General features: G+C 43.5%; 1 protein-coding gene across 1 annotated transcript; it reads right to left on the bottom strand.

Moving 5' to 3' along the window:
* Positions 1 to 12: 12 nt before the first annotated feature.
* On the bottom strand, positions 13 to 14,108 carry cfi (complement factor I). The gene is made up of 17 exons (XM_033610276.2): positions 13,820 to 14,108; positions 13,019 to 13,290; positions 12,266 to 12,419; positions 11,484 to 11,547; positions 11,229 to 11,391; positions 10,794 to 10,996; positions 8,815 to 8,922; positions 8,575 to 8,697; positions 6,785 to 6,820; positions 6,683 to 6,703; positions 5,650 to 5,792; positions 4,307 to 4,410; positions 3,582 to 3,686; positions 3,305 to 3,480; positions 3,111 to 3,212; positions 2,856 to 3,004; positions 13 to 241 (listed from the first exon to the last, which is right to left on the bottom strand). Exons 1-17 carry the CDS (start codon positions 13,877 to 13,879, stop codon positions 173 to 175), a joined length of 2,052 nt encoding a protein of 683 aa, XP_033466167.2. The 5' UTR covers positions 13,880 to 14,108; the 3' UTR covers positions 13 to 172.
* Between the last annotated feature and the right edge of the window lie 3,047 nt (positions 14,109 to 17,155).

Here is a 17,155-nt window from a genome sequence, read left to right as displayed (position 1 = left end):
TTCAAACACACATCAGGAAAAATATTTTATTGAACACAAAATGTCATTTTGATAAAATCAGTAAACAAATCACGGGCCATTAAAGTGAGTGAGTTTTTAAAATTAAAACAGCTTGACTCTTTACACCTCTGTGTGTATCAGTGTGTGTGTGTGTGTGTGTGTGTTGGCCTTATCAGGAGTTGAACCTGGTGACTGCAGGCCACCCTGTTTGACGTCTGATCCACTCAAAGTAATGAGCGACCTGTCAGAGAGAGACAGAGTTAATACTGATGTGACATCATTTGTGAACATGTGAAAATATAAATATAAAAGCAAACAATGAAATAAATTTACTGTCAGCTGTGTGTTTGTAAGATCTGACCTCAGTACAAACAGACCCTGGCACTGAAAGTGGAAGGAACCGAGTGTTTGTAGAGATTTATTTGTGGTGCAGTCTCATTTTTTAGGGGTGTAAGATGGCCTCATGGAGTTTGGCACAGACATCAGGGTTCTGTAGTGACGGGGCTCCGGCGTCACCAGTGGGCTCTATAGCGCCCCACATCCATGCCCCAGTGGAATAAAGTTCCTCCAATGATCACAAAGTTTGGCTAAAACATTGCTCTCATCTTCAACAGCATATAAAATTTGGGTGAAATTTTTTAGCCCAACGGTATGTCAGCCATTTTGGATTTCGTGAGTTACATTTCATTTTATCAGCATGTTTTAGACAGGATGAACTGAGACTCACAAAACTTTGCACACATATTCAAACCAGCAGCATTTTGATTTAAAGGTCTAACTGGGCCTGGACGCCCTTGCCATACTTCAACTCATGAAACTTAGCGCCCACACTCAAACCTGTGAACATCACGAGACTTTATAGTGATTAGTGGGCTCCGTTGTGCCCCCTAATACGTGGAGGTGAAGAGGCGAAATTACTCTTAAGGTCCTGACACACCAAGCCGACAGTCGGCTGTCGACCAAAGTCGGGCCGTCGGTGAGCGTCTGTCGCCCTAGTTTTTGTGGTGTGTCCTGCACCGTCGGCACTTTGGCGTCTGCGACTTTTCAGCCAATTGAGCATGTTGAATCGGCGGCAGAGCTTGTCGGTGAGAGAGATCACTCTGATTGGCTGTTCAGGTTTTATTTCCTCGCCCCTGTAGCGAGTGAATCTGCCTGTAGTGAAACCGGGGCTAACCGGTGCTTCCTCCTCAGGCTCCACTTCACTCAGCTGCCCCACAGACCCGCTGCTTCTTCACACTTTAACCTGAATAACAAACCGGAACTAGCTGGGAGCGGCTAGCGGAGCGTTAGCCGCAGCATGACCGGAGGGAAGCACAGCCAGTTAGCCTCCGCTAGTCTCTGAGCTAGCCTCGGCTCTCCGTTTGGATCCAACCGGAGCACCGAGCCCTGGTTTGTTATTCAGGTTAAAGTGGGAAGAAGCAGCGGGTTTATCGGGCAGCTGAGTGAAGTGGAGCCTGCGGAGGAAACACCGGGACCGTCTGGATGTAATAGTCCGTGGAGGTGCTGCGGTGCTCGGCTGCACAGATAGGAAACCCCTCGGCTGACAGGATGTACCACTCTCTCACACAGGCGCAGAACGTACGTGCTACTTGGCCGTCGGATGTAGTCCGTGTAGTGTGTTCAAATGCAACTGACACAGGGCGACGTGAGGCGACGTAGATGACGCAACAGTTGGCTTTTGTCGCCGCTAGTTCTTTGATGACGTTTTACCTTTACATTCACGAAAAGTTTGTGTTGCTCTCACCATTTTTGGACACATTTCTCACTGGGTTTCATTGGCTCCACCCATCTGGAAGTTGGCCGTTTTAGATCTTGTCCATTTTTCATGTATTTTATACAAACTTTTTCAAACTCCTCCCAGAGGGTGTTTTTCAGATTTGTTTCAGATTTGGGTGGTATAACCCTCCGATCAATGTGACATTAAATTGTGAAGAAATAGTTGATAGTTCGATGATGTCATAGGTCACATCAGAACATGCCATTTTATGCACTCAGTCCAGTTCAAATCAAAGATTTGCACCAAGAGGGGTTAAAACAGGCGACCACTTGCAGTGTGACGATCGGCAAGGTTGTAAAAACCCGCCGGTAAATTTTGTCTTGACCAGCAGACTTCACTACAAGCTGATTGGCTGTTGAAACAGGTGACGTGCTTTAAAACCAGCCGCTGACCATTTGACCAGCTGAGTGTCAGGTGACACCATCAGCCGGCTCGACTCGACCTCAGATCGGCCAGTTCACACCGCTGACACTTTTCTCTGCAGCGTTCTAAAACAGTTTGGTCACCAATCCTTGGTCTGAACTGGGCTGCACTGGTATGGATCTCTACGAAACTCCTCCCACAGGATTCAACAGATCCATCTCAAATTTAGGCAGCAGAATCCCTAAACCTTCACGATGCTGAATCGTCAAGCGTTCTTGTTTTTAAAGAACAGCATGTCCGTGTCAAGGCGGGCAGTTTGCATGTTTCGAAATGACACCTGAAGTTCTTGGAACACGAAAACTGCCCCACATATCACATGCTGGAAAAGAGTCCAAGCCTGAAGACGTCTACATGCTCATATTGACTCAAAGTCATAGCGCCATCTACTGACAACAGGAAATGAGCATCAGCGTCTTCTAGCACGACACGGTGAGCACAGGAAGTAGTATTTTAGCTCCACGTACTCAACGCAGGAAATACCATCTAACTCCTGCACAGTGTCCGACTTCCATGTGAACGCGCTGCCCCAACAACCTGAATCCCGCCAGCGCTCCTGATGCGTACACAGATGCCTGTTCACTGCCTGCAGCTTTAATTCTACTTCCTGTGTGTGTGTGTGTATATATGTGTACATGTACTTCTCCTGCGTATTTACCTGCGTATAAACTCCAGGGAATCCCGGCGCTCCACACCTCTCTCCCCAGCTGACGAGGCCCCACAGGTATGAAACCCCCAGTTCGTCTTCACAGACCAGCGGACCTCCACTGTCCCCCTGACACGAGTCCACACTGCCCTCCAGATCACCTGCACACACACACATTAACACCTACACTCATGTGTCTATGAAGCAGCTTGTGTGTTCACATCTCATCCACCACACACACACACACACACACACACACACACCCACCTGCGCACATCATGCCGGGTTTGTAGCGATCTTTGTAAAACCTCTGGCAGTCTGCGATGAGGGACACCTTGGCCCAGAGCAACACCTGAGCTGATCTGCCACCTGTCGACAGGTTGAACAGGTTCATTTTATCACCAGAGGAGCTCATTGACTCTAACGTCACTTCGTAAAGTTCCAGTCGATGAAACACGTACTTGCAGTTCGTCCCCATCCAGAGATGCTGCAGGTGTGGTTGGGCTGAAAGAGCTGGGTGGACCAGGGAACGCAGACGGCGCTGACGGCCGGGTTGTCCTCCAGACATATGTCCGTGAATGGAAGCTTCTTCAGCAACACCAGAGCGATGTCATTCTCATAGGTGTTGGCGTTGTACCTGCAAATCATTCAGACACACACATGGGTCTCGTGCTCTGTTACAGGTCACGTTAAGTTTAAGTGCACGTGCAGTGACTGAGGGTTCAGGTCCATACATACTTTGGGTGGATGCGAATTTCTTCAACAGGAACGATGTCAGTCGTGTTCTGAGCTCGAGACTTCTTCCAGAGAGAGAACTTCACCTTGAATGCAGACGGGTGGGGTCTGAGGAGACAGAGAGAGGCAAGACACTGTTGATGCCATTAACAAATGTAAAACATGTTAACTGCTGTACATGTTTAAGATCCTTCTCATTTTAACTCCTTTATTTACTGCTGGGTAGTTTCAACATTCCGTGCTTTGTGACGCCGACTCTTCCAGCTGATCCAAGAAGGTTTTTAAGAGTTTAATCAGCTTAAGAGGAAGGTGACTTTGTAGTTAAAGCTCCAGTGTGCAGGACTCAGTGGGCAGAAATGGAAATTAATATAACTAGTCCATGCATTGAGTGCACAGGTGCCCACGTACAGCTTTACATGGTGTGTGTTTGGGATACAGGTCATAGGAAACTGCAGATTAAATAGTCAACTGAACCCATTAAGAAGAGCAATGTATTCAGACAGAGTGTTTGTGAAGCTGATAGTAGACCCCGAGATGCTTGAACTCCTTCACTAACTCTCACGACCTGGAGGGAACAATCCACCAAAGGCCTGGAGAAAGAGACTAAGGGCTAATGGGAAGAAATAGAATTGGTCCTAGGTCTGTAAGGGATCCATTTGGGATTGGGGGAATATTTCACACTGACACCACTGCTTCATCTTTTACTTGTTGCTGAACACCGGTCGTACCTGACGCAGTGAGCAGCGGTGAGTACCCAGCACCCTCCGATGTAAGCGCCTCCACAGTCGATCTTGCGGTTCTCCTCCAGAGCAATCTGCCACTGGATCTGAGTCTGCAGGACACCAAAGAAAAATACAGTATTTGCAATTTGCTTCAAGTTTTATGTCCAATGAAAATAAATGTTTAACCTTGTTAACACATCCATGAAGTGTTTATTTGCACGTTGTCATGAGCAAATAAGCAGTCAGCGCCATGGCATTACCACCTTGGAACTGCAGGGTACTAACAGCAGTCTCAGGAAGACAGATTCAGACTGACGGGGTTTGTTTGGGGGTTTTGTCACAGATCTAATGAACCAGTCCCGTAGCACTATGGCTGAATGAGGGTAATGAGAGGACTGGCTGCATATTATATTTTACAAGTTACAAGTTTACAACTTTTCAACCTGGACCCTGTTTTCACCATGACTGTACTTAAGGCCCTGACACACCAAGCTGACGGTCGGCCGTCGACCAAAGTCGGGCCGTCGGTGAGCGTCTGTCGCCCTAGTTTTTGCAGTGTGTCCCGCTCTGTCGGCACTTTGGTGTCGGCGGCTTTTCGGCCGATTGAGCATGTTGAATCGGCGGCGGAGCTTGTCGGCGAGAGATCACTCTGATTGGCTGTTCAGGTTTTATTTCCTCGCCCCTGTAGCGAGTGAATCTGCCTGTAGTGAAACCGGGGCTAACCGGTGCTTCCTCCTCAGGCTCCACTTCACTCAGCTGCCCCACAGACCCGCTGCTTCTTCACACTTTAACCTGAATAACAAACCGGAGCTAGCTGGGAGCGGCTAGCAGAGCGTTAGCCGCAGCATGACCGGAGGGAAGCACAGCCAGTTAGCCTCCGCTAGTCTCTGAGCTAGCCCCGGCTCTCCGTTTGGATCCAACCGGAGCACCGAGCCCTGGTTTGTTATTCAGGTTAAAGTGGGAAGAAGCAGCGGGTTTATCGGGCAGCTGAGTGAAGTGGAGCCTTTGGAAACTGGTCCAGCACTGAGCTTATGAAAGGATCCCTACAGAGATAGAGCTTTGTGTTAAAGATCCTTTTTGTTTCACCAGAAACAGCCCTGAAACACATGAGCATATGGGGTCCAGGTTGAAAAATACCAAAGTTGCCCTTTAAGTTTCACAATCGCTTCAATTTGTCAGAGCAGGCGATCGGGAACTAGGTTGATCTGAAGTTTAAAAAGAATTCCATTACAGGAGGAAATCAACTTGAGAACTGATGTAACAGCTGATGATGATGATGATGATGATGAAAGTAACACACAGATGTACTGGTAAGTGTAATAAGACAGACAGGTGTGTTTCTAACTGACCGGTTTTGCTGGGATTCCTCCCACCACTCTCTTGTATCGGCCGTGGCTTACTCGGTCCTCCACCTCTTCATCGTCCACTGTGGTCGCATTGGGAATCCCGCAGTACAACTGGGACTCCAGAAAAAGCCTGTCATTGATCATTTCTGGACAAACATGCACAGAAGTGTTGTAATTCATATTCAGCACTGATGAGATCTGGAGGACACAGTCCTGCATGGGTCCATCTTTGAGTCCCTGAACTCACCTGTACTCGTAAAGCTCAGTCCCAGAACCGACCCTTAATTATACCCGTCATTATGTCTACGTCAAAGCTGCACCCGCCCACACCTGCTAGTAAAAGTCCCATGACCTGACCCGCACCCTCGGGCTGCAAAGTTTCACGCCTGGAGTCCTCCATGTCGGTGACCAATGTGACGACGGGGTCAAAGGTTACATTTGTGTCACTGACTTTCAAAATAATAATAAGGAACTGTCAAAATATTACACATATACTGCACATCTTTACTGTGTTTTATTCTGAAAAATACAAAAAAGTTCCCACTCACTGTCCGCCCGCGTGGAGCTCATCTTTACATATTTTTCCCTGTTACACAGTTGTGTTCTGTCGGTTACCTGTTGGGTACCCAAGTCGGTGCAGGACTTGGACACAGGCCGTACCCTGACTTGTTGTAAAGCGATTTGAGGCTTGACATGTTAATTGTTTTCAATTTTCAGTTCAGTTTTATTTATAAAGCCCAATATCACAAATCACAATCTGCCTCAGAGGCTTTACAGCATACGACAGCGGATAAGGAAAAACTCCCCCAAAAAACCCTTAACGGGGAAAAAAGAAATTGGACTTGGACTTGAGTAATGTCAAAACCATGTCCGTTAATCTGCTACAATAACAGCCCCCTCTTTTTGGTTTCAGGCTCTCCATCAGATGAACCTGGGTGCAGGAATCTGCTCCCAACAAGGATGTCCACATACTTTTGGCCTTAAGGTGCACCATTACTTCTGATATACTACAAGTGTTACTGTGTGGGCTGCATACCTGTTTTGGGAGAGATGTATTCTGAAAAAAGGAGAACAAAAACAAAGTCATTATCATCATCACCACTAACAGCAACAGTTTACACCTCAGTTCCAGGTATACCTGAGATCTTGGGTGGTTGGTGTGTCGCGCTCGACTCTGTGGAGAACAGAGGAGACAAAACAAAATCAAATCAGACAGATGGTGGAAAACTGTCAGAATCAACAGCAACAAAATTACTGCACGCTGGTAAATATGTGACTGTACATTTGCAGTAAATTACTGTAAGTTACCGTTTTATTTTTACAGTAAATTATTGTGAACTGGCAGCACAGTATACTGTGATCTCACCGTAGTTCTGCCAGGACATTACTGTGATTTAACAGTGTGCTCCTGTAAAATTATTATATTTACCTGCACGAATTTCACAATAAAATTCTGAATACACTTAAATATAGCCTTTAAGGATAAAATAGTGTAATTTATTGTGAAATATTTCAGTTCCCGAAGTTTGTCTGTTTAAAGTGTATTAAAGATTTATCACAAACTTATTGGTCTCATCAGACTACACTTGAGGCTCATTTCTACTCCCTTTACGTACAAAAATAGATCCTGTTAATTCAAACGTTGTGACTGTCACTGCCCTCATACTTCCGTCCACCTGATGGCGCCGGAGGGCAAAGTAAAACAAAACAAGACGACAGTGGAGGAGTCGAGTTGGCGGTGGTCTGTGAGGCTGTAAAATACATCCCCACATGTGAACGGAGAAAAATTTACACTATATTATTAAATAATTTCATCCCCCCATTTTTAAAATGTCTCCAACAGTCGTATCTAGAATTGTAACAGTGTGAAACTTTCATGGTACAACCATGTCACTGCATTATAGAATTATTATTATTATTATTATTATTATTATTATTATTATTATTATTAAAGAAAGTATGTGAAAAAAGTAAAATAAAGTTGAGATTGACCACCACAACCCGACTTGAAACCATTGTTTTTTAAATGGAAGTTTGTGTAAAACCTTTGAAAATATCTAAAATAAAGTTGAGATTTTCCATCCAGTTGCAGTTTTTTCAATAGCATAAATAAGCAAATATTCACCGTATGATAACTGTCAACTTTCATATCACAGTGTACCTTAAAACCATTGTCATATCTCATTTGGACAATGCTACACTTGCCCCACTATTTCCTGTGGTGCTGCTCAGTTTCATCCATAATCGTAAGCTTTCAGAAAATGTGCACACATGCAGACGTGCAGAGTACTACTCAAACAGAGGAACTCCTTGCGTTTGTAAGGTCACTCTAGCAGTAACTTCCTGCAACAACTCAAATCTCGCGAGACGTGAGATTTCAGAGCCAGACTTTCACTCTCTGAGTGAGTGTTTTGACTCGTCACAACAAACATGGCTGAATTTTGACCCGATTTTGACCAACTGGATCTGGATGAGCCATTTGAATTTGATGAGCGCCCGTATTTATTTGAACATGGAGTACACGGACGTACACGGACGCAGAGCTCATTGAAACTGAAGAGCGGACGAGGAGAGAGAGGGAGCAGCAACAGGCAGAGGAACATGTCTGAATCCAGCTAAAGGTAAACACACACGTTCATTTCTCCTTTCCGTTATGTTGTCAGATAATTATACTAACAATCTGAGCCTATCTGTGTGAAAAAAATGCACTTTTAGTGGACGTATTTTGACGTTGTTTGACGCTGTCTGAGTGCCCTATTATTTAATATAGCGCGCGCTCACGGGCTGCAGGCAGGTCAGCCCTAGCTTCATACTGGAGACATGTCACATATTAAACAGGTTTGTATCTACGTTTGATCGTACAGAGCAACCAGTCGTCTCTCTCTTTCTAAAATAGAAATTCTTAAAATGTCTTTGTGTGTATCTCACTGAGTTCCATGGTGTGTTTCTCTGATTCGTCCTCGCCAGCCAGACAGTCAATCTGTCCGTCGTTGAGTGCATCCAGATGCACACACACACCCGTCTTGCAGAGGAAAGCATTGTTCCTGCAACCTGACACACACAATAATTCACACAGTGACAGACGGGACTCGCAGGGTCTTAAAATCTATTTGTGTGTGTGTGTGTGTGTGTGTGTGGGTGTGTGTGTGGGTGTGTGTGTGTGTTTACTTGTGCAGCACATCTCGTCACTGCGGTCGCCACAGTCATCGATTCCATCACAAGTCTGGCTCAGAGCCACACACTTTGAGTTTGCACAGGTGAAGCCACACTTTTCCTCTGAAACACACAGATGAGATACTGTGACGATACTGGAAAGGAGAGCGTGATACAGCGACCACCCCGATCACAGTGGAGCGTCCTCGAATAAATATAATCACTGTGACACTGGTACAACAGACGCAGGACTCAACACAGAAAAACAGGTTTACTTAATAAGCAGCGTATCAGCAAACAGGGGTCAGTGTCAGAGCAAGCAGAGGTGTCAAAAACACTGAGCTGAAGACCTGATCAGAGCTACAGGATCAAATACTGATGGACATTTACTGAGAGATGTTAGTGGAACACTGGACACAAAGAGAACAGGGAACACACAGACTAAACCCACTGCAGGAAGGTTAATGACAGACAGGTGAAAGGGAGGAAGATGGATCCAACAAACCCTGGACTTTCACCTGGGATGCTGCTGTTCACTTCCCAACCCGCCCTCATTTAACATGGTTTGGATCTACATTCATAAAGGAAGCGATCATCGACCTCCCGGGTGAAAGTCCAGGGTTTGTTGGACCAATCGACCACCCGCCCTATGTGGACTTTATTGCTCCTCATCTTACGCTGTTATCGGCAACATTTCAAGCTGACGCCATCCAGCAGCGTATCGTCCGACTCTTTTCCATTTTTACCTGACGCTGTCGCCCACGGATCACACTGCCACAACAGGTGCATTCCGGTCAAACGGCGGCGTATTGCAACACTGCAAAAGATTCCATCTGGCCACAGTATCATTCACCTGCAGTGCAACCGTTTTAGATGTGTGCATGCACAAGTTCGAGCGGACAGGGTATCTGTCAATCTCTTTTTTCATGTGGCCAATCAGAGGCTCACAACCCCCTGTCAGTCAAACACTTACCAGGTTTTAATTCAGACAATCACTTCACAGTAGTGGAAGTAGTCAACATTTCAACTAGTGAGCTATGCTAGTGCTAGCTAGCATCTATGTATCAACTCCCTGATTGTAATTGAATATAGTAACTTCAGCTACTGCTCATTTTAGAAGGACCACGGCAAGAAGGCGTGTTCTTTGTTTAGATTATCGGACAATGGATCATAGTTGTTTGTTTTGTGGTTGCCAGCATTAGCTAGCATAGCTAGCATGCTAGCTATGTTACCTAAAAAGTTGTCTGTATCTACTTTAAAGTGTTGATGAAAAACACTGGCGTCAGTTGATACTTTGTCGAGGGTTAATGTTAGCATGAATGGTTTGGAGGGACAAGTCTGTCCGTCAGGAGGGTAGGGGCACGAAACCGTAACATACAACCACAAAAGGCAGCTTTTGGCATCTGTGTCGGACGTCAAAATCCCTGACAAAGCAGCCGTATTTGACAACTTGGTAATAAGAACAAATTGTCTTCCTGTGTGAATGTTGCGCCAAACCATGATGGTTTTCTTCTAAACCTAACCACGTGCTTTTGTTGCACGGGGAAATGAATGTAAATATGAGGTGTTCCACTGACGTAAGTTTATTTTGAAAAAGACTGTATGCGTCTAACCTGCAGCCCCAGACATTTACACTGCATAACTATACTGCAGAGGGAACTCACACTCACTCAGAGAAATTCACCAAAAGGAAACTCATTAAAATAGCTTACAGTCACTTACAGTTTATAGAATGATGTCACCTCTGATAAACTGCTGCTGTGGGTCAGTGGTTCCTGGTACATGTTGGAAACTAGCATCGCTAACTGTGAATCTGTTCACATCAAAACCTTTTATTAAGCAGGTGTTGTAACGTCACAAATTCACATTGCTTCTTAGTTTTGATGTGAAAGATTAGAAAGATTGATATGTTCGTGTTGTTCGATCAAGATGTGTTTAGATAAAAGATGAAAGGAGTGAACCAATAGAAATGAGTAGAATCAGTACATACTGACCTTTTGGTTCTCGGGATGTGTCATAACAGGTTACCGTAGCGACCTTCCTGCTGCCAATCCGGATCTTGTCGTAGATTACACACTCAGCCAGGGAGGACTCATAACCTTGGCAGCGGATGCTAACACAGCTGCCTGGGAGCTGGTTTCTGGGATGGTAGGTTAACAGTGTCTGGTATGACGTGAAATCAATACTCAATGCACCACTGTAAGCACAAACATACACACACACACACACACACAAATACACAAGTCATACTGGAGGTACAAAATATACTGAACCACTTCTGGAGTTTGTGCTGTTCGCTAGCAGTTGATGTCAAGGTAAATTTATAACACAATTTTATGGTCTCCATTTTGCCACGTAGTTAAACATAACAGTACACGACGCATACTGTAAACATGCATTACAGTATATAGAAACATATCTCCTCTCACAGTGAATTCCCATGTTCCTTGCAGACCACGTTAGCTGTTGCCATGTTCCAAATCTTCTTACACACCAGGAACTCCTCCGCAACTCCAGAGCGGTCATTAGGAATGGAGACCCGGATAACTCCCGTCTCCCGGTCAATTGAACTACTGTACTTGGGGTAAGAGGCTGTGGTGACAGAGAGATAAAGGTTACGTTAACTATGAGCAGGAATGATCCCAAATGTACTGCAGGCATTGAGTGTGTCTGTGAGAGCCAACCTCCGCAATTTTTTCCAAAGTGGGACATGGCGGGTTTCTTGGTCAGACATGAGTAAGCCATCACCTGGAAAACAGATTGAGTAAAATAAATCTAAATTTTGTGACTTTCTTTGTATATTTTTTTTGTCTAAAACTTATGACTAAGAAAACGGCTGCATTATTGGAATAAGCAACATTTTAAAGGCCTGTAATGAGCAGAGGTTTCAGTGATCCTGATTTCACTTCAGAGCCTGGTGATCAATTTCACATCTTTTCAAGTGGTTCAGCAACCTGGTCTCACCCTGAAGTCGTTGAATACTGGTGTTTGGGTAGACACTTCTGGTGTCAAAGATCAACGACAAAAGCCATCCCTTTATGTCGGCATGATACATGGCTGGTCGCTGTTATTGTGTAACGGCGACAGGCGGCAGCAGGGGGAAACACGACCGGACAACAACGTAAGTTAAGGTGGCGAATGTCTGAGTAGGGCAGGTGGGAACAACAACTATCGACTTTGACCCAGGAGGCCGGTGTTCACTTCCTGTAAGACTGTAAAGCCAAACCCTGTTTTGTTTTTCCTAAATGTAACCACATGTGTGTGTGTGTTGTTGAAAGAAGAAATTGTCAATTGTCGGTGTTGTACCGACGTAGTGCAAGACTGTATGTAAACGTTAAAATTTCCTGTGAAAATGGAAGTGGATCTTTAAAGAAGACGATGCATATAACAAGTGAGCATTTGTTGTTCCATAACCAGCTCCAATTCCAGACCAGCTGTCAATACCCAACCCAACACACACACTAACCTGGCAGTAGGAGCGGTAGTTTCTATTGTCCTGCCCACAAACTGCGGTCACATTCTCAGCGGGACACAGGTAGGGTGGTTTACAGGAGCATTGTCCTTCGATGCACCGCTGCCATGGAGGACAGAACACCAGGTCACATGACGCACGAGTAAACCTGATAAATGATGGAAGATAGATCATACTCTATTTATACACAGATTATTACAGTGAACTAAGAAAACTGAATGAATGTTTGTAGCAGTAAGCCTAGGCAACATTAAGATGTTTCAACCCTTAACCGATTTTGAAAATGTGAGGCTGAAAACAGTTTTGTTCCTGCAGTGTGTGGAGGCAACAATTTGTCCAAAACAGCACATCATAACCAAACAGATTCCATTCGTAAACAACCAGATTAGAAACTAAAACTGAGTGGGTACACTGTCTCATAATTTGAACTCTTTGTTGGATTTTCTCCTTCATGTCACATTTGTTTTGCTTCCCTTTCTTTGTGATGGACTTCGCAGGTCGCACTAGAACCAGACTCAACTTTTGGGCTCAAATCACAAAGTAAATACAGTTGTAGTGACCGTCTTTCTACTGCCTGGTGATCGAGAGTTAGTCCCTTAAAACTGTGATAAATTAGCAGACCTCTGAATTTATCAAAAAATATGCAAGAATGCAAAAAAGGAAATTACAAATGTAACAGCCCGTAGAAACTAACAAAGATAACTAAACAACAAAAGGAGAAAGCCCAGACATTCAAAATACACTTACTTCTTTTCTAGACACTCAGGTGAACCCAGAAACTCGTCATTCTCAGGTGTTTGAGGAGCTGTGGGGGTGGGGCTGGTAACTAGTGGGGTTGGGGTTGATAACTGTGGGATCTCTGAGGTCTCTTGGGTCTCTAGGGTCTTTGTGATCTGTTCGATGTCTGGGATCTGCTGGATCTGTTCGATCCCTGAGGTCTGCCGGACCTGTTCGATCCCTGAGGTGTGCCGAACCTGCTCTGGCCGTGATTCATGGTTATAATCTCGATAACCTGAACACTGCAAAAGCAATTGAAGTGCAATACGCTTAGAAATCAACAGAGCAGGATACAACAGAACATGATAATGCACATCATCTGCAGCTCTGGCTTTTGTCCCGTTAAATTTTTATGCGGATGATATACGACTTTATATGTCTGTAAAAATACAAGTCTTTGTTGCTTGTTAAACTCAGCAGCTGTTTTATCTTTTGTTGAAAATAGTCCAGAATGCTGCACCTGTACACTGCGAAGCAATAACAATGTAATACTGTTAGATAACTCACCTTGGGGCTTGACTGCAAAGACTTGAGGCTATTTGTGACTTTGCAAAACAATGACTTGGTCCCACCTCTGCAGTTTACGAGCCAAAGTCAAATATGACCATGCAATATAACATTATTCTACATAATCTTTGTCCTGTGTAAAGCAACGTCAACACAAATACATGCTCAGAAATCCTAATTAAGTGATAAAAACACAGAAAGAAATAAATGTAGAAATACAGTAAAAGAAAAAATGAGGGTAAAAGACTGCATGAGTTAACTCACTGTTTCAGAGTGAAAGACGATAAGAGACACCAAGACAAGAGAAACTCCAGCTGATTTCATCCTGACAAAGACAAACAGTCTGCGTTCCTCCACAGTTCAGCTTCTTACAAAAATCTTCTTTCTCCTCATGTGCTGAAAAACTCGTCACTGATGGGCAAAAAAAAAGAAGAAATAATAAAATATATTTTACAAAGGAGAAGCAGCTGCAGATTGAGACAGAGAGACAGTAATTATCTCTGTAAGGGAGCAATGTGACTGACGGTTTGATATGTCCTCTGTCCACTGATAATGTCATCAATCAATCATTAGCTTGTCTTGTCAATGTTGACACAAACATGTGCACACAGACTCCTGTGTGATTCTGCTAACTGGCCATGCACTGTACTGAGTCGGGGGAGGGGCTGTTTGTGTGGGAAAACACATATTCCAGTAACCACATAAACACAAATATTTGGCAGTACAGTGACTCAGTACTGAAGGTCGATGTCTGAACCCAAACTGGCTGCGCTCGTTTCCTTCTACAGGCCAGAAAAGTTCAGGTCAGACAAACTGGAGGCTAAAATTTGTGTGTCGGTGTTAACAAGAAAGATTCCTGCAAATGTGATTGTGAGTGCTTTTGACAGGTTACAGTCGGAAAGTCACAGGTGTAAATAATACAGTGTATCACAGCTGACTTTAATTTAACTGTGCCAGTTTGAATTTGTTTCAATTTAGTTTGTTTAAAAATGTTTCATTGTGGGTTAGTTTTACTAGTTTCAGTATTCATTTTAGTTTTTTTAGTTTTACATTCTGAGACCTCATATGAGGACATTTGGGGTTTCCTGCACCCTATACTTGATTCTGATGAACCTACTGTCCTCGTTCATGGACACTTTTTTGTGCACAAACCACAATACACTAATCCATGTAAAAACAAGATGGCAGCCATCTCTGCCAAATCAGTCTGCAGCCGATCCCCACACCATTAACTATAATAAATCTGGTTTCAAGGTCCTGGTGTTGCACTTGCTGGCTCACTGTCATGTTGTCATGGTTTACAGGGACATAGACATTTAAAAGAGAGCAGAGCCTTCATTAATGGCATTAGTAACACCTGTGCTTTTCCAACTATGACAAGTCAAAGCGTCTGCTGGGAAATGGCCTACTCATGCTGGGACAGGCGACCCTGAACAGGAGAGATGGATGGAAGTACAAACAAGTTAATGTTCAACATTCAATCAATAAAAAAAAGTGTTTCAAAATCACAGTTGACTTTATCTGTGAGGCCGTCAGACCTCTGAGTCTGGGTTTTCCTACATATACACACACAGAACCACAAACAACCCAAGCCTCCTGCTGCACACACATGATCAATACGATAATGGGGGCATGTACCTTTACAACAGCCTTCAAAGTGTTGGCGAGTTGGTTTGTGTACAACACACAGAGCTGAACTCAAACAGACAGAAAAGAGGCCGTGTGTCACAAACTGATGTAAAAACCCAGACTGGGACGCATATTCCAACTGCGCGGTATACATGTCCAAATAATGTTATTAACACCAGAATCACAGCAGCATACCCCACATCTTAATTTGAAATGCTACATTGTGAATAAGGCCTAATTTAGAATATCCAAATGGAACGAACTGTTCACATGATCCGCATCAAATTTAGAATAAATAATAATAAATAATAAAAGTATTTGTCATAAATAGCAAATAGATTCTTGAGTTATGTCCCTTTGGCCTTTGACCACAAAATCTGTTTATTTTCAGTCAATGTGGACATTTGTGCCACATTTAAAGGAAGTCCTTTGAGGTGTTCTTGAGATTGTGTTACAGGGATGATACGGATGGACGGATAACCTTAAACATAGTACCTGCAGCCACGGCTATTTCTGGCATGAAAATGGTGAAACATTAGTGTCAGTGTGGAAGAAGTATTCAGATCCTTTACTTCAGTAAAATTATTAATGCCAAACTGTAAAAGTACTCTGTCACTCGGAAAAGTCCTGCATTAAAATGTTACTTAAGTTAAAGTTTGTAAGTACACACAAGTATTAACAGTAAAGTCGTCATATTTCAGAAACTGGAACCATTAGATATGACTCATCAAAATAGTGCCCAATTAGTTTTTTGTCAAATTATTTCAGCTTCACTTGTGTAGTCTAATATGTCTGTGAGAAAAAAAAATCATAATTTGTAAAGTAACTCGAAACTAAAAATAACAAATAATTGCAGTGGAGTATATACCAGTCCCTCCAGAAAAACGCGATTATGCGATCGCATAATTCAATGCATAATCAGCCAAAGTCTGCATACTTATGCGGGGTCACATTTTTTCAAAGACGCCGCACTTTTGCCGCATAAATCGCCGATTTCTACGCAAAATGCGCGAAATATGCGGGGCTTGCATGATTTCATAATCCCCGCATTTTCGTTGCAAAAAAGTCACATATGTCTTAGCAGAAAGCTGAAAAATGTTACGTTTACTTCACACAAGAGCAGCCATTTCCCCCCTGTTGCCTTGGGAACGTTATGAAGTGACGTGGTGGAGGGGGAGGAGATAGAGGAGGGGGAGGAGATGGAGGTTGAGGGAGAGGGGATGGAGGATGAGGATGGCGAATGATTGGCCAGTGTTAGAGGCTACGCAGTTATAGTTTTCATTTTCACAGTGGACTGTTTTAGTTTAATTCAGGAGTTGATGCAACTTTACAGTTTGCAGATTGCACTTTTTTGTTACCAGTGGGTTAAATCATACTAGTTTCAAAAGTCTTACAGTTGTAAGTATATTAGTACATTTACGTTACAGTAAGAGATTGCACTTTGTGCACTGGAAGCACTTATTTTAACAGAAGATGTCTGTTTTGTACAGCTACCTCTGTAAAACAGGAAGCACACATTTTATTACTTTATATTTTATTTATTCATTTTTACAGAAGTTGTAGCGTATTCCTTTTGTAAAGCTACAGAACCTGTTTGACTCAGCAATGTTTTGTAAGTTTGAGCCATGTGTTTATTAAGGTCTGAAATAAAACAAGATGAGAACTTAAATATTCCCTGCACTTTCTGTGATGTAGTATGCTTGCTTATCATAGGAAGTAATTAGAAATGACTCTTTACATTAAGGTAGTAGCCTAGTGACAACAGGGTGTTGGGGGAATCACTTTTTTCCCTCTTTTTCATCAAACTGCAGTTTTTGCAAGTTCCTGCAATTTTTGCAAGTTCCAAGTTCCCACAATTTTTTGCAAGTTCCCACAATTTTTACAAGTTCCTGCAATTTTTGCAAGTTCCAAGTTCCCACAATTTTTTTGCAAGTTCCCACAATTTTTACAAGTTCCCACAATTTTTATAAG

Source organism: Epinephelus lanceolatus, chromosome 22, assembly GCF_041903045.1.
Source record: "Epinephelus lanceolatus isolate andai-2023 chromosome 22, ASM4190304v1, whole genome shotgun sequence".
Taxonomy (NCBI): domain Eukaryota; kingdom Metazoa; phylum Chordata; class Actinopteri; order Perciformes; family Serranidae; genus Epinephelus; species Epinephelus lanceolatus.
Note: the sequence above shows the minus strand (reverse complement) of the source record. Positions and strands in the feature narration are given on the sequence as shown.